This window comes from Macrobrachium rosenbergii, chromosome 56 (genome assembly GCF_040412425.1).
Source record: "Macrobrachium rosenbergii isolate ZJJX-2024 chromosome 56, ASM4041242v1, whole genome shotgun sequence".
NCBI lineage: Eukaryota > Metazoa > Arthropoda > Malacostraca > Decapoda > Palaemonidae > Macrobrachium > Macrobrachium rosenbergii.
In genome coordinates, this window is record NC_089796.1 from 10,068,895 (window position 1) to 10,092,614 (window position 23,720).

The following is a 23,720-nucleotide window of genomic DNA, read 5'->3' on the forward strand; positions in this document are numbered from 1 at the left end:
TGTGACCAGAACAAAGGGAAAATTTCTTCTCATAAAAGGATGGATATATGGGTTTGCAACACTTTGGTAAGTTTAACATGTTTTCTTCAATTGGAAATTTGCAGGTGGGTTGTGATAAACTGAATCTGGAGGTACATTAAAGGTACCAAGTAAATGTATATGCATTTTACAAGCTCCATGATCTACTGATCTTTATAACCCTTTTGCTTATGACACACGTAGATTTAACAATATATCCCTCACAAATTATTGTTTAAGAGAAATGAAATGCATTTTAACCAAAATATTTATTTGCTAGACTTCATAAAAAATATGTTTTATACTTCATACTAGGTTTCCAAATTTCAAAAACTGCCCTGGTGGATGTTTAGAATATGGGAAGAGTTAGGACAAATAAATAGCAGACCCATCATTTCAAGAGCAGAGGATACAAGAAAATAAATCTTTGTGGGAGAGAAACGAGAGATCTATGTGGGGGAGAGAGGAGAGATCGAAAACAATCAAAATTTGACTGAGGAAAGGTGAAACATTTTAGCAACACAAATTTTAGGCCCTTACGATACACTACCTAATTATGTAGGTTAATGGAGTAACATAACTTTGAGGATTTTAACACAAAAATAGGGAAAGTTAAATGTTTACAAGTAATCTATTAACTAATATGATGCACTTAGCAGGAGTCACGCCCTGGATTTCTGAACGCAATAACTATCGTGACAATCACATGGCACGGTTGATGATCAAAAGCCTTATTTTGTTACCTCGGTTTTTCTATCCTAACAAAAACTAATATTTGGAAGTACTTATTAAAATGACAAAATTAAATTGCAAAGTTCTGAAAGCTTTGTTTGTATGACTGCATCAGTTTAGGAAACTTTTCGTACTTTTACTGTTAATACCTTTGAGAATCCTAGACAAATAAGTAAACTCTGATTCTGCCCACGAATTGATTACCAGTACTGTATATTTTTAATAGTGGTACATTTAAAGGAAGGGTCCATTTCTAAAATGTATTTTATAAAACATACAAAATTTAAAACATTTACGTTACGGTACATATTGCGATTATTTTACTTATGCTAAATGTAAAAAAGTCAAGTTAGCCAAATACTTATATATATATAGGTGAATTATAGTCAAACCACAGAGGAAGCCTTGACTTTTCATGACTTGAGACAATTCTTTCTGAGGGTTAGTGGAAGAGGTTGCGAGGAGGGTGATTCCACTAGAATAAGATGTTTGTATTTATCTAACAGAAATGAAATACTATAATTCATTTTACTTAACAGATGAATCATTAGGTAGACAGCAGATGTAGTGGCATTTTTTAAACTGTTCACTTTATGTTAATACAGTCACTGCAAAAAACTTCGAATGCAGTCCAAGTTGATGGATAATGCACTGAACTTTTTTCCGATATCTAGCAAGAGTGAACTGAGTTTCAACCTTCTCTCATACTTCTTGCATTGCCATGGTGATGCCAGACATATGACAGAAAACGAAACAGTTCACTCCAGCTAGGAATCACAAAATTTTGAATGCATATTTCATCATTAAATGGGGCTGTTCAAAATTTTTTACACTGACTATATACTGCATGTCATATAAACATTATTTTCAAACCCAAGGCTGTTTCAGCTCTTGAAAGGGTATCAGTAGAACTCATCATTTTCTTGTGGCATCAATGGACCATAACTAGAAGAAAGGGCACCTTACAGAGGCCTTCAGCCCAAGTGACACGTCACAGTTTTTGGTCCTGTTTGAAGTCTTCTGTAACTCGTATATTGGACAGTGCTTTGGCCTATAATTTTGCACTGCTCTCACATCATCAGTCCCCTAGTCTATTCTGATGGGCACTTCAATGAGTCTGGCCAGTCACAGCTCTGGACTTACTTGTGGTGAGCCTAAGGATCAGATCACTGTTCATCTTTTCCGTATAATCCATGGATGTTCCTCACTACCTTGCTTTACTTCACTAGCACTGGAGTATCTGGAGGATAGTACCACTCCCTCAAGTACGCACTCCTTCAGGTGATTGGCCTCCTTTACATTTTGCAACAAGTTGGCTGTTTGGGTCTGTAAAGGCCAGTAGAATTGCTTTCTTTTCTTTCCAGTTTGCCATCCGCTGGAGTTATGGTTTGCCTGGTTTTTCTGTTCAATTGCTTGGTTGATGCCTTGGCCCTTCAAGATGGATATGGATTTTCTAGTCATACATTATGCAATCTCAGCTTCTAAACTTTGCGGTTCATGCTGTAAAGGAGCCCTTTCGTCAGCCTTGCCCTTTGGTCAGACCTTAATGGGTGTGCATCTCACCTGGCTTCTCTTGTAAGGCTCTTTGCCACTTACAACTTAGCTCCCAAAAGCTTCAGATGACTTCCCACCGAGATGTTGCTTTTTCTTATGATCTCCATTGATGGCTGATTGCCAGAACCTGCAATGATGAGTCTCTTGGCTCCCTGATCTCCCTATACTTTGGTCACCTCGACTCAAGGCAGGAAGCCCATCCAACTAGGATGGTCTTGTTCCTTGGATGTCTGCAACCCAAATACAGATTTGGAGAACTCTTATCTTGGATCTGCTGTCACATCAGTGAATGTTAGTCTTCCTCCATCCAGGATACCTACACGTTCACTGTTTGGTCTGATGAATTTACTGAGCCCTGTCAAATATTGGTAGGCCTTAAACACCTGGCCCCAGCAAAAGTAGTTCCTGGGGGCAGGGGCAAAAGTAGTTCCTATGCCTCCAGGGACTCATTGTGGATGTTACATTTTTTAAGATGAAGGGTTTCTTCAGGAGTCTTTTCCACGAGTTTCATCCTCATCCTTGACCACTGCTTCATGTGTGAGGTTTGCTTGTTTAGCTTACAGGGCGTGACTTTTTTCAAGAAAGGCTGTTGTAACTACTCCCTTCAACAACTTTGCCATGATTCGTCATTGACATCCCTAGAAGCTGCCTTCTTTGAGTTAGGATATACCCCATTCTCTTGACTGTGGGTTTATTGCACTTATTCTCTCCAAACCTTTTTACTTTTTAACTTATATTCCCACAAAATTCATCATTTGCTACTGTGGGCAATGCAGGTACGTGTAGTCGATATTGTATTCACTTCTGGAGAATGGAGGAAAATGTAAAACTGGTAACATAATGGTTAGAACCAAAAATGAAAATTATAATTTTGGAGACAGCCTTGCCAAATGATATTTTTCGCTATGAAACAGAACATGAAAGTTCGCCTTGCCAAATGATTTTTTCGCTATGAAACAAAACATGAAAGTTTTTTCCCTAACTTAATGCAGCTAAGATACAGAAAAATAAGGGTTCGCTCTACTAAGTGTTTTGAGGGATACTTGGCTAACAACAACTTTTTGGACATTAAGTATAAGTAAAAATGCATGGTTCATACACTGTATGGACACAATTCCACTTTTGTACTTAAACAGTTTCATAAAAGTAGTGGGAAGTACTGACACAATGTAATGTACAAGCATATAAATCTGTTCAAGGTTTGATTTCACAATGCAAGATTGAGTGAGAAACAAGCACAATTGGTGTAAAATTAACAGATTTAACTGACATAAGCAAATCTTGAGAGTACTAAGCAAACTTTTAGGAATAAATATAAAATTAAAAGTCATTACAAGGGAAACCAAACAGTAAATAGCCAACTTCCAAAATAAGTCTGAAAATTAGGATATCCAAAGTAAATGCGGCAAGCTAAGAGGAACAAACCAAAGATTTGAAATTAAGGAATCTGAAATGCAGTGAATGCTGCAGGCTAAGAGGAACAAAGACCCGAAAAAATACAAGTAACAGTGGATAGTAATGTCACAGCATAATCAACCTTCATGATTTTAAATGCTTTACTTTGAAATCTAATCAACCTTCACAGCAATTTAAAGTAATAAAAAATGCAATGACTACGTCCCTTGCTCTATTAATGTAAATTTCCCAGACTTCAGATCTAGAATAATGAATGGCTGTTGCTTACGGCCACCAAGAATGATCATGGTGCTTCCTAACTGAGCTGTTATTGGGGTCCAGTCTTGTGTTGGTACAGCGATTTTGGAGTCTGAGAAAAATGTTAGTTTTTCGGTGTCTGTAGTATAGCACCTAATTATCACTGACGAGTCCAACCTGAAGATAAATTATTTCTATTAATAAAATATGGTATTAGCTTCGCTTCCAGGATTGGCATGTGATGATTTTCACATTTGTATTTTTTTTTTTTTTTTTTTTTTTTTACAAAATCTGTGCAATAATTATGCCCATATTTTTATGTTATTGAGAACAAACAATTATGTAGAACAGCAGGAATACATTTAAAAAGAATTTTGAAGACCTGCCAATTTGTTCATATGACAATACTAAATTTTTGTCAATACAAAGAATACAGTCCTTCATTCATGGAAGTTTTTAAAAAGCTGCTTTTCCTTGATACCTGCAAGCAGTGAATACAGCTCCTTGGCCTACAGCTATTGCCATTCGATAAGGTGGGGAAAATTCAGGTTCCTCTGGTGGACTAACATAGCGAACAGCAATCCTTCCTTTCCATTCCACAACACTCCCATCGCTACAAGCTACATAAACATTCCCATTCTAAAAGAAATGGAATAAAGAGATCAACATTTTATTCAACACAGCTCTCTTATTAATTGTAGCACATGTTTCGACAAAGTAATAAACTGGATTACAGTATTTATAAATGGATGGGAATACATGTTTATGCATGACATATAAAAGAGGTTTTCATTATAATGCCTTACCAAAACACTGTAAAAGCTTTATCTCTTAAATTCGACAAACAAACGAAAAGACTTCATTTCATCCGGAATTGACGAAGATTGAAATGAAGGAGTCACTCTTCAGCCTGGAATCTCGACCTAGCCAGGACAACCAATCCCCAAAAATTCTGAAGACTACTCTTTTTGATAAGGCTTTCTTGACTACTATAGCATCTGCACTAATTTACTTTGCTTGCAATCTTGTCAATATGTTCAAGTCACTGTTTTGGTATCCATTTCTGTAGTCTGTAGTAAGTCTTTAATTGTTCCTACAGGGATACAAACCATCACCTCTTATATAAGTTTTCAGCACATGTGCAAAACTGGTTGGTGAACTTGAAAACATTATTCTGGCCCCTATATAAGCAAACGGAAACTTCTTAGCTATTCAAAGAACACTTGCTACGTTTTATCAGTACAACTTTTGAAAAATGTACCACATTTGAAATGGTTTAAAATAAGTTTCTGATATATGCATGATTGCATAATCTGATGGTAAGAAAATATCCTGAGCACATAATGTCAAAACCTGAAAGTGCATACACGTAATAACACAAAAACATGTGTTAGGTACAGTGCCAAACTGGAAAAACTATTGTATCCTTAACCAATATAAATACAATTTTGGTACTAACTGGAGCAACACCTAGACCATTAAAAGCTGCCTCATCAGGTAACAGATCAGGTGGCGCCTTTCCTCTTGTAGTAACTAATGAGTTGCCAACAAGGTCAAGAAACAAAAGGGCTCTAGGAGATAGCGCTGCCACTGTTGTTTCCCCTGAATGAGCTATTGCTATTGCCATTCCTGTACGAAGTGTTAAGTTTGCAATGTGGACCCCTGCAGAGAGAGAGAGAGAGGAGCATTTTTCTTTTGCAAATTAAAATTAATGCCGATACTGTATTCTGATATTGAAATCATGGTCTATACTAGCTTACTGCATTGTGGACATCTTTCAATGAGAAATTAACTTGGGAAAATACCTTTAATCCAGTTGAAGACATGAACATTTGCTGCATCAGCTAATGAAGCCAGGAACCTTCCACTTGGAGAGAAGCTAAGGGAAGTTATTACATTTTCAGCACCCCCTCTAAGAACGGCTACATTTGCTCCATCTGAAGGTCTCCAAACATGGATCAAAGCTGCATCCGTTTCTTGGTCTTCATCATAGAGTTCATCAATGGCTAGCTAAGGTTACAACATAAGATGGAATCATTTCGAGCTCAAAATAACCTTCGTAAATTTTTGGTAAAAAGTATACTGATAACTTTCTTGAAAACTTCTTCCAAACTGATATATTTTCAATGGATTTAGCTTCCAGGCACAGAATATTAAGCATTAACATAAATTTACACTTGGCACTTGTACAAACAAATCTCCATGAATCAAAACTGCCAATATGTTGGGTTGAGCATATTGAATTTATAAAAATATCTCATCAAAATACAAAAACTGAAAAGAACTAAAATGGTTTATTTTGGGCAATAAAGTAGAAGGCACCAGGCCTTTCTCAAAGCATTCTGAAAACAAACAATCTTTTAAACACTCTAAGGAACACCTTGCCTCTCAGTGGTCACTCAGTGAAGGCAACAGGAAAGGGAGATGTGCAGCATAAAATCATGAATAATTCTTGCAATAAAAAATGAGGGAAAGAAAGTGACTTTTTAAGGCATGGACATGTACAATAATGTTGTACAATTATCAAATACCTTTAAAAATTATAGATTTTCCTGTATCAGTATGACAGGGATTTACATGTGCCAAAAGCATGCTGTGGATCAACAGGGAAGAATTATGCAAGAAGTTGCTATTTCTGTATTCAAGAACAAACAATTGCTGCATTGGTGATGCATGGGGTGTGCAAGAAAGAGAATGCTGCAATGACCTAAAGACAAAAGGCCTAAGGAACTCCACAACAGGTATGATACACCTGAGCTTATTTCAGGTCATGGTCAAAATATCTCTCTTTAAACAAAGAAATCTTACTGTAACAAACATTTATACACATAAAATCTAACCACACTACCAAGTCACATTTTTACACTCACAATAGGCTAACCAGAAAAATTTAATCATATAATGAGAGGTGAGAGTCAGAACAAGACCAAGCTAAAAATGGTAAAACAGCCAGGTCTACAGCACAATGCAAACTGCAAGTGGTATCTTTCTTCGTGGTTTATTCTCATGAATGCACATCTTTCAAAATGCACCTCCCTTTGAGATTTGATCAAACTCACATGAAAATAACATCACAGATAACGAAAAACAGCAAGGAATTGTGTTCCTGGCAAGTAAATTAACAATACAGAAATTTGAGGTAACATTCCTTCTACCATTGTGTTTTGGGAGTTCATTAGTTAGTTGGTCAAACACAGTCTCTAAAATGTCAAGTTATGTCATTATGATATGTTAAAAATGGAAAGTCAAACCTAATCTTACTCAAAACTCTGTCCTACCCTGACAAGGGGGCATAACTTTTCGCTCTGGAAAACCCTCAGCCTACCTAACCTCACCTTAGCACAGCCCAAACAAATAATGCTAAGGATGCAGTGTCATACCCAGAAAAGGGGTCTTTAACCCTAAGCCTACCAATGTTATATTCAACCCACGAAGGGAGGACAAAACCCTCCCAACCTTCCTCAAACTTTTATGTAGATAAGAACTTCCTAATCTGAGCAACTAAAAATAATACTAGTTCTCCTTTTCAGCTAAGATTGCATACCTCTACACAATCCCTGACAACAATTAGTTGTTACAAGGCATCTGACATGTTAAAAATGGCATGGTGCACAGTTGCAATCATTGCAAATATTTGAACATCAAAAATTTTACAATGGATGTCAAACATATTAAATGCTACCTAAAGAGTGTTAATGTCTCCTACTCTAATTATTACTGATGCTCACTTCTAGTCTTTTAGCCTGTGAGAACATTTACAATGAGAGTTGGATCTGGTTTTAATTTACTGTCAAGTAAAGTTACGCACCCTTACCACATTGCCTGAACTTGGGCCACTCTTTTATTTATAGCTACCTTTGTACAGAATGTTGTGCAATTTACCTGCTCCTTATTTACCTGAGCTGTAGCTACCATAACTGGTTCACCTGCAGAGATAGTGAGAGCTGTTACTGGTGTCTCATGCTCTCCGTAACCAAGTTCCTGACTGACAACATCCCCACCTATAAAGACATCTTGTTATGGCAGAATGCAATGGACATACAGTTCCTTATGGACTGTATTATATCTGATAATATTCAAAATAAGTTCCTAAAAACTTAAGAATTATAGGCTCAGTTATGAGGTTTGTACAGTTAGCTGACAATAACTGATGACTGCATAGTTTCAGATCACTAAATCTTCATAAACCCATAACTTACAATATCCATTTCATTTCTCATAAAATACTCCCAGACAAAAACTTCTCCAAAGGTCAGCCCACTACCAGGGTAGGTGTGTACTGTGAATGTGCTGTGAAATCTATCAGGGATCAACTGTCAATCCAGCTCATTCTTTGTGTACTCAGCTGCTGACAACTGGAATGTGGACCAGGGAGGAGGAAACTGGAATGTGGGGCAGGAAAGAGGGAAATCACATATAAGTACTGGGTTTGTATTAAAACAATTTTTCAAAATCATATTTAACTACAAACACAACTTAAATGCCCAAATCTCCATTTAGGTGGAGATGACTTTAGCTGCCAAATTCTCAAACTATTAAATGGTAAATGAAAGAGTTGGATCTAGTTGATGCATGATATAAGAGCATACATCAATTTGATTTAATATAAAGAGGAGCTGCAGGTGTGTTTCAGGTTCTGTAATGAAAATAAGATGCAGACCCTTCTCCTCCCAAAACCATTAAAGGAAATTGGCCATGTGAGGAACAGTGGCACAGAGGGGAATAATGTTTCTTCCAATGCAACAGATGATACCAAACAATTTCCACTTTGATCAGTATGAACTAATAGTGAAATCTCTGCAAGGCTTTAAGATTGCCTTGGCTACTTTCTCAAAATACCTTTCCCTCTGAGATGATGTTGGATAACTTCCACATGTGAGGATCCAATGTATCCAGACTTTAATTATACCTGTGGAAATGTAGCTCTATTGTAGAAGCAACTGCCACTTGGGCAACCTCGTGGTTCCTTCCAATTTTAAGGCAAGCAGATCTAATAACCAATCTAGATTCAGCCTGAGACAGCCTATTAGTGTTACCCTGAGATTCTTGTAAATTAACACCTTGTCCAAGACTTTTTTTGTTATACCAAAAAGAGGGGAATGTGTATACCTCAAAAACTTCCTATAATGCATTAAGCATCAAATATTTAATCTGCTGCATACCCAGGTGCTGGTCAATAAGTTCTCACTCCTGCTTGGTCTGCCACACAGTTTTCTGGACACAAACCCTGGAATGATGTTTAAGAACGGAATACAAAATTTAGGCTACAGGCCTAGCACAAGGAACTACGAATAAAAAGGGTTTAAAGGTATAACAGGAGGAAAACCCTCTCCTACTGTTAGGAGAGGGTGGAAAGTAAGATGGAAGAGAGAGAATGTGAATGGAGGTACAGTTAAAGGTATGAAAGGGGTTGCAGCTAGGGGCTGAAGGAATGCTGCAAACAACCTTAAGTGATGCCTACATTGCACAACATGAACTGCACTGACAGCAAAAGCCCCCAATGGGATTGGAATGATGTTTATCTCATGCATATGGGCCCAAGTTAAAACCTTTATTACATGATGGCCTAAGTCCAGTTTTGCAGCCCCTTAGCACCACTGATATGCTACAGAGTTGTCAGACATGACTAGGAGTCCTGCCCAACACATGATGCAAAAAGGTGCCAGAAGCTTTAACTCATAACACTGGAAGCAGAGCAGTTCTAGTCCTTTGAAAACAAGTACCTCAGATCTGATGAAGTAATTCAGCTACCTTGAGAAAGGGCAGCTCTGAGTTTTGACAGATGATCACCCTGAAATCTTAATCACTGGATGAAAAAGAATCAAGAAAATGGGTGCACTATTTATGACACCTACAGAGTGCCTCTGAACATGACTTGGACTAAGGTTCAGCATGACTTCAGCCTATACAATCATTAGCACCAGGTGCTCAAGTGACAAAGATTCTTGCTTTCTAGGCTCTGGTGACGAAATACTGTGGATCCCCAATGGCTTTACATCCAGTTTACTAAACAGTAAGGCAAAGGAGTCACTAAGCTCTTCCGTCTACATGCTGATGGGCAAGAAAAGTTTTATGTTATAAAACAGCTTTTTTCTTAAAAGGATATTCAAGACAAACATACTTTTCCTTACCATCTGTTATTTTTAAGCGTCCTATAGCCGAACCACTGCAGTAAAAAATTGTTTCATCATCAGCTGTCAGCAAAGGAAGAGATTTCAAACGTTCTTTAAGTCCAGTTAATTCAACAATAGGTGGTTGTGGTTCCTTCTGCATCTCTGGTTCTATCTTTGGTAGTGTTCTCTTTCTGAGAGTTTCTGCTAACTGAGACATGGACAGCACATCTTCTTCATCCTCTAACCCAGCAGCTTCTAGGTCTGTCATGGTAATTTCTGCAATAGAGTATACAGAGTACATATTTCATGTGGTGAGTATTTTAGACCTTAGTTACTTAAAATAGATGCAAAATAATGTATTTTTATAACTTAAGTCTTGGAGGTAAATGCTTAGACTATCAAGCAGTCTCAGAGAAACACCAAGATATCCTTATTAGATAAAATGTTCCAAAGAAAAATGATACAGCACTGTAATGTACTTAGTAAGGATGAGATTCAATTTCCAAATTAACTAAGCATACCTGATTCTTTTCACTAGACTTATATTAATAAAATTTATAACAAAACTGAGAGAGAGAGAGAGAGAGAGAGAGAGAGAGAGAGAGAGAGAGAGAGAGAGAGAGAGAGAGAGAGAGAGAGAGAGAGAGAGAGAGAGAGAGAGAGTATGCCAAATACTATAACACTTTTAAAGATTTTCTTTAATTAAGCAAGTCTGACTATCAACTGTTTTATAGTACAATACAGCTGTAACATAGTTTAATCTAAGATGTAACATTAACTTGTTTATGGAATACAGTAGTTCATTTTCTATTTATCATTGCTGGCCTTAGTACAATTTCTTTACTCCATGACAGTCTAGCAGCCGATGTCATAATAATCAACACCATCAAAATTTTTCAGCTGCTTTTATGGAATAGTAAAAAAAATATCTTACCTTCATCAGGAAGATCATCTAAACTGCTGGGACGGTGTGCTGACTCAGATGGCGAGGCTCTACCTTCTTCATCTGTTGCCAGAACATTACGTACCTGCCATACGATCACTGCTGTGTCTGCCCCACCGGTGGTTATCACCAATTCATCATCAAAAGACCACCTGACATTTGTAACATGGCTGCTGTGTGCACGGTACTGTCTGTGTTTTTTAAATCCTCCCTACAAAAATAGTCAGTAAATTAAGTTGAATTTACATTTTCCTTTATACAACCAACATCACTTGCTGTTTTATGGGGTTTAAGGCCTCTGGCACCTAGAGTGGTCATTCAGCACCATTATTCTTACCAAAATAAACAAATATGTGCTTTTTTTTTATTTAATTTTCTCATTCAGAATTTAAGTTGTCAGGAAATGTGTATTAAAAAAAAGTAAAATCCATATCTCCCACAAATAGCTGGGAATCTTTTAAAAAACTCTCAAATTATAGATCAGCATTTTGTTCCTGAAAATTTTGCACATGGCTTGCTTATCAAATACTGTATATCAAAATGCTTTACTTCTATGCTAAAAAGTACAGCTGTCACCTTCAAAGCCTGATAAAATTATCTCATTAATCAGTTCACTTTAGTGCTGCTCCAAAGCCAAACTGTGGCTTTTTATGTTGTGTGGGAAGAACTCATAAAATATGTGCTGCTGAAAAGGACGTAAAGTTATCTATACAAAATCATGGCAAGATGATAAATTATACTTTATATTTTTTCTTAGAAACTGGAAGCTTACAGTATAAAATAATTTTAAAAACAATATACCTTGCAAGGATATGCAAAAAGTCTGACCAGACCTCCAGCATCATTGGCTGTAGCTACTACGGGAAGCTTGTGAGCTGTTGCAACAGCATTAACATCTGTCAGGTCCATATCAGTTGACCACACACCTTCAACTGTTACATCAAGCACACATGTCATAGGTGGAATCCAAGCTAAATCACTGGCGGTAGAGTCTCTGATGAGCTGACGAGTGCCATGTGGTGCTTCATAATATAGTTCTTCACCTGCTCCTGTTGTTTGAAAAAATAAGTAAAATTAAACGTACTGTACTGGTTTTTCTGTTTTCTTGCATCCTGCAATACCTTTAGAATTATTCTCTTGGTGACCAGGCTATGTACTTTCATACTAAGTACTGTTGATGCCACTAGAGATACCCTGTGATAATTGGAAGTCATGATATAATGTCAGGATGTCAACCCTCCTTTCCAATATGTCTGCCTATTCAAGTACTGTACCATATGTCCCAAAGCTGGGTTGTCTATCACCAACAAATTCTCTCTCTATCTTCACACTACTATTAACAATCATGAATTCTAGTTATACCTTGCCAAATGGATCAGATTTGGAGTTCAAGACGATAATTCACCTGCCACAACTTTTGGGTCTTAGGAAAGCCATACTGTCTGCTACAGACCATCATTTTCATATCTAAGGTAAGCTGAGATAAGCCTTTGGATAAACTGAATGACTAATTTATGTTAAGTGGCCTTACAGCAACTATGACCAACTACTATTCATTTTCCATGCTAAGATAAATTTTACTAAAATAAGGGTTTTTAGGAACTAGAATCCCAACTCCGTTTGCTTTCTATCACACTCTTTGCAAGTTACTTTCTTACAAACTTACCCGAATTTATTTGTAGAAGACGAGAGTCCTTATGCCACGTGATGTGAGTGATCCACGAAGAGGCCCCACGGCAAATACCAACTCTTTTTAACCCTGAGCTCTCCTTACTCACTATATCTCCATCTGTGTCAACTACATACAAATCAACTACACTTTCATGGGATCCAGCTGCTAGAAACCGGCCATCAGGAGAGAACTTTACGTCTGATATACCTTCAGAACGGTGCTGTGCTCCACCCTGCTTCTCTAAGGAAGGGTATAGGTACATGGCAATGCTACCTGAAATTGGATGTGTAACAAAAATTTAGCAAATGAAACCCTTTAGAAGTCATATTTTAATATAAAATATATAACAAAATATAAATATAAAACTGTTCAAGTAAATTACTTAAAGATACCTTGGTATTTAAAAAGAGATGCAAATAGCATCATATTTACCATCAAGGAACCCAACAACCAAGAAGGCTGCAGTTGGATGAAAGTGAACACATCTTGCTGTCTTCCGAAGATTGGCTGAACCAAGCGGTAGTCTATCCACAAGATCCCATCTACGGAGTGAGTTATCGTCACCTACTGTTACAGCTTCTGGCTTCAGTGGATGAGTGTCTAGGCCCCAGACTTCGCCTTTACCATGACCCTAAAGAGAACCAGCCACAGATTTAAGAGTACAGTAGCAATACTATTACAAATCTTCAAGGCAAAAACTTCAGCGTCATGATTTCCTCCACATATAAATAAGTACGAGTATACAGTAATAAATTTTTTATGACAGATATTAGCTTCACATATGGTTTTTCCTAAACCTATGATTATGCAGCTAAATTATAATCCACTAAGATATCAATATACTACAAATTACCAGTAACAGTGGTTGTATTACTTTAAATCAGTAACTTATAATGAAAGACCTTTAGATATATACATTCAGTACTGACATTCATAGACCACACCATTTTCTTCAAGAATAATATAAAACTCAAGTTGTAAATTTATCTTAAAAACAAAATGGGGTGTTGTTTAAAACTAAAATCCATAATTTCAGATGTACTTGATCCTCTGGTACATATGGATGTATAAAAGAATGAAGAACACTCATTTGACCACAAATCCCACAGGACAACTCCTCTGTAGCAATACAAGATTTTTAAATGTTTCTAATAACTTTTTAGGTGACAAGGCCTTTCTTTTGAAGGAAAATTCAAAACAGGCACACTACCTTCTGAATGTTGCACTGAAACCTTGCAGAATGGACACAAAATATCTCTGGTAAAGAAATCAAACAAAAAGACATCATCACCCATCTAAGGATCTCATACTATGAGTGTTTATGATTTTGATTTAAGTGGAGTACGGGTCTGACAAAAGGATAAGACTTAACATTTCCTGTCTCCTCACCCCTCCAATCTAAATAACAATAAGCCCCCTTCTATCACAGAAAAACTTTGTGAATGGCAGTAGAAGAATGGTGGTGCCCCTCTGCAAAGTCCAGTCCCCATACTGAGTGCCATATAAAGTCACGATTTGATGAAGCATAAGTTCATGCTTTCAGCTAACTAGAGCATAGACAGAATGGGCTCCATGGAGAACACTCTCAAAGGGGTACAAGGTGGGCAAGCAAATGGTATTGGTAACATTACTGACACTGATGCCAGTGGGAGTTTTAGTGTTCAGCATCACAAGCACAAGTAGATGAACATCAGTACATACAAGAATTATTTGAAGGAAGGGGTAGGGGCAATACATCATCCAATGAATCCTTTGAAATTTCAATTAAACTTTGTGCCACCTCTAAAAGTTAAGATCTCAGAGAATCCAATTCACATCTAACCTCTTAAAGGGACAGTCTGATGTAAAATCGTTAATGTACCCATCTCATGTCTCCATTGCTTAAAGTACAGATCTCATACACAGTATAAATATTTGCTGTCTACTAATGGGATACGCTTGTTTACTAATAGATTAGTACCCTCTTTCCCCTCTATCCAGGTGGTTGTTATTTTTTTCTTAATGGCCTCTTAATACTAGCTTCAAGTTTGAGGGTGTTCAAAAGTAACTTATGATCTACCTTGGTTCAATGCTATACACCGTGACTTCTAGATTTAGAAGTCGAATTACTGAAGTTAATCTTACTTGAACTAAAAGAGAAATTTTTCCTTCATCATCCATAAGGAGTAATTCAGAGTGTTGAGTACCAACAAGAAGTGGGACATCAGATCCAGCTGCCACTGACAGACTGCGAATCCCTGGCTGTGAGGACATCAGAGATACAGGGGTGGATTCTTCAAGAAAATGGTCTGTTACTGGAAACACCTGCAATTGGTGAAGAGAGGACTTTGGTTTTAATAAATAATCACAAAGATTATGTCAATCAAAAACAGTTTTCAAGGCAGTACATAACTTTTCTATATCATAATTTCAGTCTAGACATATCAAACCACTGGATAGTCATAAAAGATATTGCTGTATTAAAATTGTTATACTTTATTGACATCATAACGAATGACAAAAAGAGTACAAAACAATGACTTGCAGTAACTTACCTTCAGGCATTTCTTCATCTCTTGGTCCCACTTGCATACATATCCTCCTTGCCCGGCAGTCCAAATAAACTGAAACCAATGAAACAATGCAACAAGCTCCATGTTTGAGGGTGTCAAAAGCCATACAAGTATATAGCTAACACATACCTTAATCTAATGAAATAAGAAGCTTTGGTGTATTATGTTTAGCATGATATTTGAATTTTATTTACAGTATTACATGCTACTGGATGCACATCAGTATTTGGCTCAACCTTCTGATAAAATATTTCGTGAGAATTATAAATTGTAATTTTTAAAAAAATGGACATTATATACACACACAACTAAATGTAACTATGATTACAATATTATAATGGCCAAAGACTACTGTACATCTAATTATCACTCTTTTCATTAAAACTGACTGTGTAGTGTAGTAATACTACACAAATTTTCCAAATACAGTATGCCATACACATATTATGTTGTATAAACTGTTGCAAAAGCCTTAACATAATAATTTACTTTACAGTACAACTGGATGAAAATCAAGTCTTTTTATTTATACTATGAAATACAGACATTCACACATCACCTTTATTAGACAGTGAATCAACGTGAAATATGTTTTTCTTACTTCTTTTGTGACTAGGATGGAATAGACAGGAACTTTATGGGCTCTAAAGCTGCGTTCTACAACACCATCCTTGATCAGGAAAACATAACCACATGAAAGACCCAGCACCCACCATTCACCTGACCCATCATCTACACCGGCACTGCAGCACAAAACAGTCTCCTGTAAATAAAATTCAAGGGTTTAGGCATGACATATTTAGCTTAATTTGCAAAAATAGCATAATCTGCATACGTACATAATCATAAAATTCTGGTATACTGTACATGGATGATGGTCCTGGGCATATTGCAAGTTCCCATAAGACTGTCAAAAGGATCACTAAGGGCTTAAGACACAGCTGTGAAGGATATGGAGAGGCTCCTATTCATGTGGGTTTGTGGTATAAAGCAGAGGCAGACCAGCTTATCTACCCAGATGATTGTAATTAAGGCCTTTCGTTTATCTTGACCACTGAGCTGGAGGACCACAACATGGGAACATTTGATGCATGTCACAGTTGGTACTAGGGCTATAAACAGTTTAACAAACTGCTTGCTTTTTAACAACACATGAAGAAGGACTGAGTGATAGAGGAGGTTACAAGGTGTTTTCCAAGATCCTAAAGCAGAGGATTCTTGACTGGTTATAGATGCATAAACTTCTAGAACATTATTTTCCGGTTTATTGTGCGATATTCTTTCATTCATGTGTTTCCTTCCACTCCAGTTCTGATATGCAATTCTTTAGCTATGCGTCACTACTTGTATTTCTTTGTTTCTAATGCTAAGGAACGACCTAGCCTACCCACTGTCAGGAAGTGAATAGTTAGGTTCTCAACAACACTCACATTTTCAGCCTGATCAAATTCGGTTTTGCTAATAGTTGTTGATGCAATTCTGACGAATTTAATAATCACTTAACTAATAATTAATTAGTTAACCCAATAAAAACTCCAGCTAATAAAAAAGGGGAACACAAGGTTAAGTTAGGTAAGACCTGGCATCTCTTGTTAGGTTAGGTTACTATAGAGTAAACCCCTACATTCCACTCACGTTTTTTTGTTTCCCCAACCCCATAAACTAGAATTGCCACTCAGGTGTTCTTATTAGTTTCACAGTAATGGGGTTGTGATGGTGTAACAAAGCATTTCCAATAAAAATTATCAATTCTGTCAAAACACACAAAAACTACAAAACTGGCCATTATTCCCAAATTTACTACTAAAAGTTAATCGTAAATATTTACCCTGTATTTCATCTGCCTTCTGCAGCTGGCAATAAGCATAATTACTAATTTTCACATCCCTAACATAAAACTCGTTCTTCACAGCGGTCCCCGTAATCTTTAAAGATGTCTGGGTTTGGAATGATGGGGAACATAAAAGCTACGTGATTTCCCCAAAACAATAATTGCACAAACACACATACAAGACAGGGATAGGCCTAGCCTCGGCAACAAAAATGGCAGAATATCATGGCGGAGAAATCAACTTGACATAGGCTACTCCTACTATCAATCAGCTACACTAAATTATAAAACTCAAGATTACTAGTTAGCATAAGTTACACTACAGAAGTTAATACTGTGACATCAGAACTCTGTAACTGGATTATTAACGTAACAACGGCGTCTTTGGCAGATGGTGGCCTGGTAATTAAGAAACACCAGGTTGCGTTCAGTTTACTCCTTACCTATCCATAAAGTGATCCTGCGGATACAAATGATCATCTTGACAGATATGCCGATGCTAAAAAAATATGTAGGATTAAAGAGAGAGAACTCCTACAACACAACATGAATCGTTTATGCGCAAAATGGTAAATAGGTAATGGTTACACAACAAAGACTGACGAAACAAAGCTACCAGTACAGAGAGAGAGAGAGAGAGAGAGAGAGAGAGAGAGAGAGAGAGAGAGAGAGAGAGAGAGAGAGTTTCTTTTTTGCAATAAGTAAACGATAATTCACATGTAGTATTAGTACAGTGGTTAGGACGCTCGCCTCTCCAGCAAGAGAGAGGTCCCGGGTCCGAGACAAACTCATACTGAGGACGCCATTAAATTGCATTCTACCCTTGTTGACCATCGGGGGGAAATTAAGATTTCCATACAGTTAGTCAACTGTAATTGGTCGCAACTAGATAAGAGAAGAGTGTGGCGATCGCAGCCTCATCCCAAAATGCCTACTGAGAACCGGATCACTAACACCCGGAACCACAGCCTCAATGGGGAAAAGTCTACAATAAATTAGTACGTTTCCTAACATATGAGCAGTGTAGTTTGCTTAGATGCAAGAAAAAATGTGAATGGATCACAATTAGATCAATGAATAAAATAAGTCTCTCTAAAGAATTTTGCATAATCTATGCATACTCTAATTATTTACTTTTATAAGATCATTCGTTGGATATGAAGTTACAAATAATGGAAATTTGAAAACCTGCTTTCAAAATTAACGAAATCTGAATCGAAGATACTGAAAAGCAGTCAATTCTACAACCGAAAAACGTTGCAGTCACAACACATTTGCATATTTTCAATATTACAAATTTACGACGCTAGGATGAACACTTGCTCTACCTCATTTCCACATAAATACTGCAGAAATGAAGCGAAAAGTACAATAGTTAGCAATCAGTTTCATGTGGTATTCATTTTTAGGTCAAAGCATTAAAAAAAATTCATAAATATAAACGTCTCCCTACAGATTTTTTATCAGCATCCGAAAGAGCAAAAGACATAATGTCTGTGGTATCTTGCTATCTGGCCTAATTTTTCAAAATAAAATGCTTTCATACAAGAAGGACCTGTTATATTTTACCTGTTTAAATTTGGATCCCATCGCCACTTGGCGGTAAGTCAGACCCCCACCAGCCTGGTTCCATAGCTTGATGTGCTTTGCCCCGTATGACAGCAGACGGTTGCTGTTGGTAGGGCTGAATCGAATACCGAAGACCTTGTCGTTGTAACCTCTGTAAAAAGAAAACAAAAATTTTACTTCCTAATGTACTATCATAGCTGAGGTTATTATGTCCTTCAGGCTCTGCAAATGCTATCTGAGAAAAAGTGGAGCATAATGTAGACTTACGGTAGTTTACGATATACTAATGAAATAGGAAACATTCCGACACAATGATACAGTAATGGGACACAGGTACACACACACACACACACACACACACACACACACACACACACATATATATATATATATATATATATATATATATATATATGGGAGTATGTGCACGCACGCCTTCAACATTGACTCTACATATTTTATACTGTCGATAGGACGAACACCCTCCTGTCCTTATGTAGCCCAGACTTGATAAAATAAGAAAAAAAACAAAGAGGAAGGATAAAACATCTAATTCAAAACTAAAACCAAACAAAGAATTAAATCCTTCAATACAATACCTGGCAGAGGCGAGTTTGTATCCCTTCTTCCAGTTCCAGACGATCAAAGTGTGATGATCATCTAGGCCTAAGGACGCCACTCTTTCGCCGTCAGCGCTAAACGCGACGCTGGAGACGCCCTTGGAGTGACCATTCTTCAGCAGAGACATTATTTTCTGGTTCAGCCCATCCCACACGTGAACCACAGCGTCTCGGCCAATCTGTAAATAGAAGGGCCTAGGCGTACTGAAAATGAGACGACACAGGCATTCCAACAATAAGAGTATTATGGATAACATGAAAATTAGACATGACAGAACATGTATGGGAGGTAGTGTGAACTTGGATTTAGTGATATATGGGAGAATAAAAACAAACTAAAACAAGAAAACAGCGCTGATTCAAATTAAGGAAAAAGCATAGACAGTCAGGAAATAAGAAAATGTGGCCAGGTGGAAAAGACTTTCGGTCAATCTGAAAATGGGAGAACTTTGACTGTCTCGTAAACAATGGAACAAAACATTCTGAAAATTGGTGAATACAGCCAATGTGAAATATACAAGTAGAAGACCGGCAAGTATAAAACTAGGATAACATAATCAGTCAGAAAATGTGAAACTGCAGACTATCTAACATCATGAAAATAGAAAATAGAAGACATCCTAGAGGTTGTCGACAATAATATGAGGAAAGATTGTCAGTTTGAAAATATCGGAATGTACCCAACTTAAAAATAACGGATTGGTGTCTGTATGAAACTAGGATAATTATAGCAGATCTCAATATAAGAGAAGTGCCCAATCTCATAATGAGAGAATACTGACAGCCTGATCTCGAAAGAACATACCGATCAGAGAACACAGACAAGCACGGAAATGAGAAAGCGTAACCCATGAAAGAAAGAAGGTGGTCTACCCGAGACTGAGAGAAGCAATATATCTAAGGCAACAAGGTGGCAAATACAAAATGAGTTGGCATGATCCCTCAGTCTTAACAGTGAATTAAGAATTTAAGGTTTATCACTGTCCACAAATAGACCTATATATTTTTACAAGTTACAAACAATTAATGTCAAGTAATAATTTATTAAATTCATGTCTCATCTCAGAATAATAATGTACGACTAATAGCAGTGTTAAGAGATGCAAATGAGTGAATCGGCCAGCTCAACAAAATACTATATTACAATATAAAACCATATCAAACAATATTCAATACCTGCTGTTGAAATATAGGTGCCCTAGGCCAATACAAAATGTTGACCCCTAAACACATATTAACTCAAGCCTGTAGATCTAGACACTCGTCAAGCCAATGTTTCGCAACAAACTTTGCAAGATTTCTGGAAGAATGACTTCACTGTACTTACCTGTCCAGTAGCTACCAAAACTCCCTCGGGGTGAACAGCGAGGCACAAGATATCATCAGTGTGATGAAGATAATGGCTCTGGGTCTTCGTCTTTAGATCAAGCACCACGCCCACCGCTGCTACGTGATAGACTATGTGTTCGTCTTTCAGCCAGTGGGCGTTGTCACGACATTCGTGCGCCCTGTACCTGTTGAAAAGAGCGGAAGTTTAGCCTACAACGAGTAGGGAGTATTAAGAAGAATTTCGTGAAATATTTGAACTACAAGTATTAGCCAGAACTGCATTGGACGAAATCGAAATCTTCTGTACAAACACATAACGATATCAGGTAAAGAAAACAAACGCCTAACAGTTAATTATTAAAAATGCTCAAAACACACAGTGACAAAGAGTTTTTCTGATTTATTCTTTATGTGTGTGTATGTATATATATATATATATATATATATATATATATATATATATATATATATATATATATATAACATGTATAATATATATATTATACATACCAACACGTACTTCAGTCTTAAACACATATTCTTTGCTAAATTAAAATGTATAACAGATTGCAGCATTAACGGAAAAGACTAGACATCACAGCAAAAAGTAAACCTGTATTACTTCCTTAAACTAGATATGAAAATGACCATATTTATATTACAAAAAAAAGACACTGTCAACGTAATATTTTAAAACTTCTGACCTTTGGAATTAAATTCCCGAGCATGTTTTTCCTAACTTTTATATAGTGTCTCTTTTAAAAAGTTCAATTAGTTCTCAACGGTTAAACCCCACCCTCCTCTCTCTCTCTCTCTCTCCTCTCTCTCTCTCTCTCTCTCTCTCTCTCTCTCTCTCTCTTCCGGCCTGGGCTACAAAAACAAAAGGGCATTAGATTACCCGCCCTTAGACTCCTTACCCAAAGACGTGTTTGATAGAAAGGCTCTGCTCGGGAAAGACGTTAGCCTTGAGGTCGTGTCCAACAGCATCGCGTCTTTTGGCAAAAGCAGAATCCTTTGCGATCTCAACTCCAGGCGTGGCACTCGTCGAACGCTTGTTCTTTTGCCTGAATGTTATATAAACGTTTAAGTATTAATATATGTAGGCGTCATGTTCTATAGAATGATGCGGAAGATATGTCATTCATCCAAGATGCGAGGATACGCCTTAATTTTTACTTATGCAATTATTTTCTAACAGCAGGTAGTGGGGACATTTTTTGGTCAATTTTGGAATCGAATTTTAATTTTGGCTGGCTGATCAATATTAGTGGCAACACTGAAGTCATCTATGATCGTTTTGAACATGTCCAGGTACAATATTTGGGGTAAAAATTTGGTCACAAGATGGTACCTAACACTAGAATCTATTTGTACCTTACCAACCAATCTTACGCTAAGTGACCCAAATCTATTCAGTTGCTGGTAAAACTGATGTGGAAAGAGTACGAACACACATGAGCTCAATACCACCACTAATACTGGCCACTAGATGTAAAGTTTGGCTGAAAGATGCTAAAAGACAACAGGAAAACAAACTCGTGTGACGCTTTCTTCAAGGATACAGCAAGCTACTGAACTAACCTGGACATCGTGTTTACACTGGACATCTCCTCCTCCAGATCCAACGTGAGCTCTGGGATTCCCTCCAGTTCGTCCTCGGTATCTATTGCGTCGTCGTCTGATAATTCTTGAACTTTCTCTGGGATTTGCACTGAAAATATTCACGACTATAAATACTACATTGACGCTAAATTTCATAATTGCATACGCTTCATTCATTTCGATGGTTACGTGGTGCGCCTGTTAAGATCGTGCACTAAATTTCAGTTTTTCACCAGCCAGTTTTACTTATTTTTAGCCTAAGATCGTTAGAACCTATTTTATTCCTTTTGTTTTAAAGTACATTCAAAAGCTTTTATACTTCTTTAATAGACCTAATTCTGCTGTTTCAAATATTAAGTGAAAAGAACTCTGATGACTGATTTATGAATAGTAGATACTGAAACATAACTGCAAAAATGGTTCTTTATTTTCATAGCCATAATTATTTAATAATTTTTCCCCTTCCCAAAATTCAGTCTGCAAATACAGAATTTTATATGAAATTAATGCTATATTAACAGGAATATTAAACTTGTGAGTTAGACGTGGAGTAATAATTTATATATTAGAGCACCAGACCAAAAACATTTTAATTGTACTGAAGATCTATTTGACATTTACTAAGGAAATTAGACCGTCATAAAAGTGGCATTACCATCCTAATCAGGGCCCAACAGAGTTTTTGATGGCTTTTATCAATAATGAAAACACAATGCAAAAAAAAATCTTTATATTAATTTCCTTTCTTTTACCAGTTTTTAGTCTTATTTTACATTTACAAAAAAAACTGTAATGACGTTTACAGCCTACTGAAGTTTTTATTTTTTGGTAAAAGTTTCCATTTGTAAGACAAACAAAACATGTTATTGAGAAGCACCACAGTAGCCTACTATTCAAAGGTTAAAAAGATCGCCAATAACATTTTAAAAACTATAAAAATTTTGGGACTTACCTCTGTTAGTACCCGGGGTGCCCTTACGATTGGGCCTGAATCTCCACAGAAAAACAGCATGGTCTGCCCCTCCTACTGACACCACGAATTCAGAGTCGTTTGTCCATCTGACATTGGTCACGTGCTCGCTGTGACCAACGAAGCTTTGACATTTAGAGCCTGCTAGAGCAAGCTTTGACAGATGAGGATAAAATAACGAGGCTCTGACAGCCTGGAAGGGATAGAACAAAAGCTTTGACTTAAAAGGGATAAAATAACGAAGCTCTGACATGTGAGAAGCCTGGAGGTGAAAAACAGGCTTGACGTGCTGGGGCCTGGAAGGATAGAACAACGAAGCTTTGACATGTAGAGCCTGGAAGCGATAGAACAACGAAGCTTTGACATTTAGAGACTGGAAGGGACAGAACAACGAAGCTTTGACATATGGGAAAAACACAAGATAGAACAACAAGCTCACAGTAAGTGATGTAGAGCCTGGAAGGGATAGAAAAATGAAGCTCTGACATGTAGAGCCTGGAAGGGATAGAACAACGAAGCTTTGACATTTCGAGCCTGCAAGAGTTAGAACAACAAAGTTTTG

The 23,720-nt window shown here is 37.1% G+C and overlaps 1 protein-coding gene across 6 annotated transcripts in view; it reads right to left on the reverse strand.

Moving 5' to 3' along the window:
- Positions 1-272: 272 nt before the first annotated feature.
- Positions 273-23,720, reverse strand: part of LOC136836414 (echinoderm microtubule-associated protein-like 6) — a 44,310-nt gene continuing 20,862 nt past the window's right edge. For 3 of the 6 annotated variants that reach the window (XM_067100626.1, XM_067100627.1, XM_067100625.1), the window contains exons 14-32: positions 23,141-23,299; positions 22,168-22,297; positions 21,504-21,650; positions 20,585-20,771; positions 19,237-19,436; positions 18,638-18,788; positions 15,839-16,000; positions 15,220-15,288; positions 14,810-14,989; positions 13,118-13,316; positions 12,680-12,958; positions 11,815-12,062; positions 11,005-11,224; positions 10,089-10,346; positions 7,840-7,958; positions 5,763-5,967; positions 5,417-5,619; positions 4,439-4,596; positions 273-4,134 (exon numbers count right to left, since the gene is read on the reverse strand). In XM_067100626.1, coding sequence (XP_066956727.1) covers positions 3,918-4,134; positions 4,439-4,596; positions 5,417-5,619; positions 5,763-5,967; positions 7,840-7,958; positions 10,089-10,346; positions 11,005-11,224; positions 11,815-12,062; positions 12,680-12,958; positions 13,118-13,316; positions 14,810-14,989; positions 15,220-15,288; positions 15,839-16,000; positions 18,638-18,788; positions 19,237-19,436; positions 20,585-20,771; positions 21,504-21,650; positions 22,168-22,297; positions 23,141-23,299 — 3,491 coding nt within the window. In that variant the 3' untranslated portion in view covers positions 273-3,917. The remainder of the gene's footprint in view (positions 4,135-4,438; positions 4,597-5,416; positions 5,620-5,762; positions 5,968-7,839; positions 7,959-10,088; positions 10,347-11,004; positions 11,225-11,814; positions 12,063-12,679; positions 12,959-13,117; positions 13,317-14,809; positions 14,990-15,219; positions 15,289-15,838; positions 16,001-18,637; positions 18,789-19,236; positions 19,437-20,584; positions 20,772-21,503; positions 21,651-22,167; positions 22,298-23,140; positions 23,300-23,720) is intronic. The other 3 variants (XM_067100629.1, XM_067100628.1, XR_010852390.1) reach the window with 2 other exon arrangements.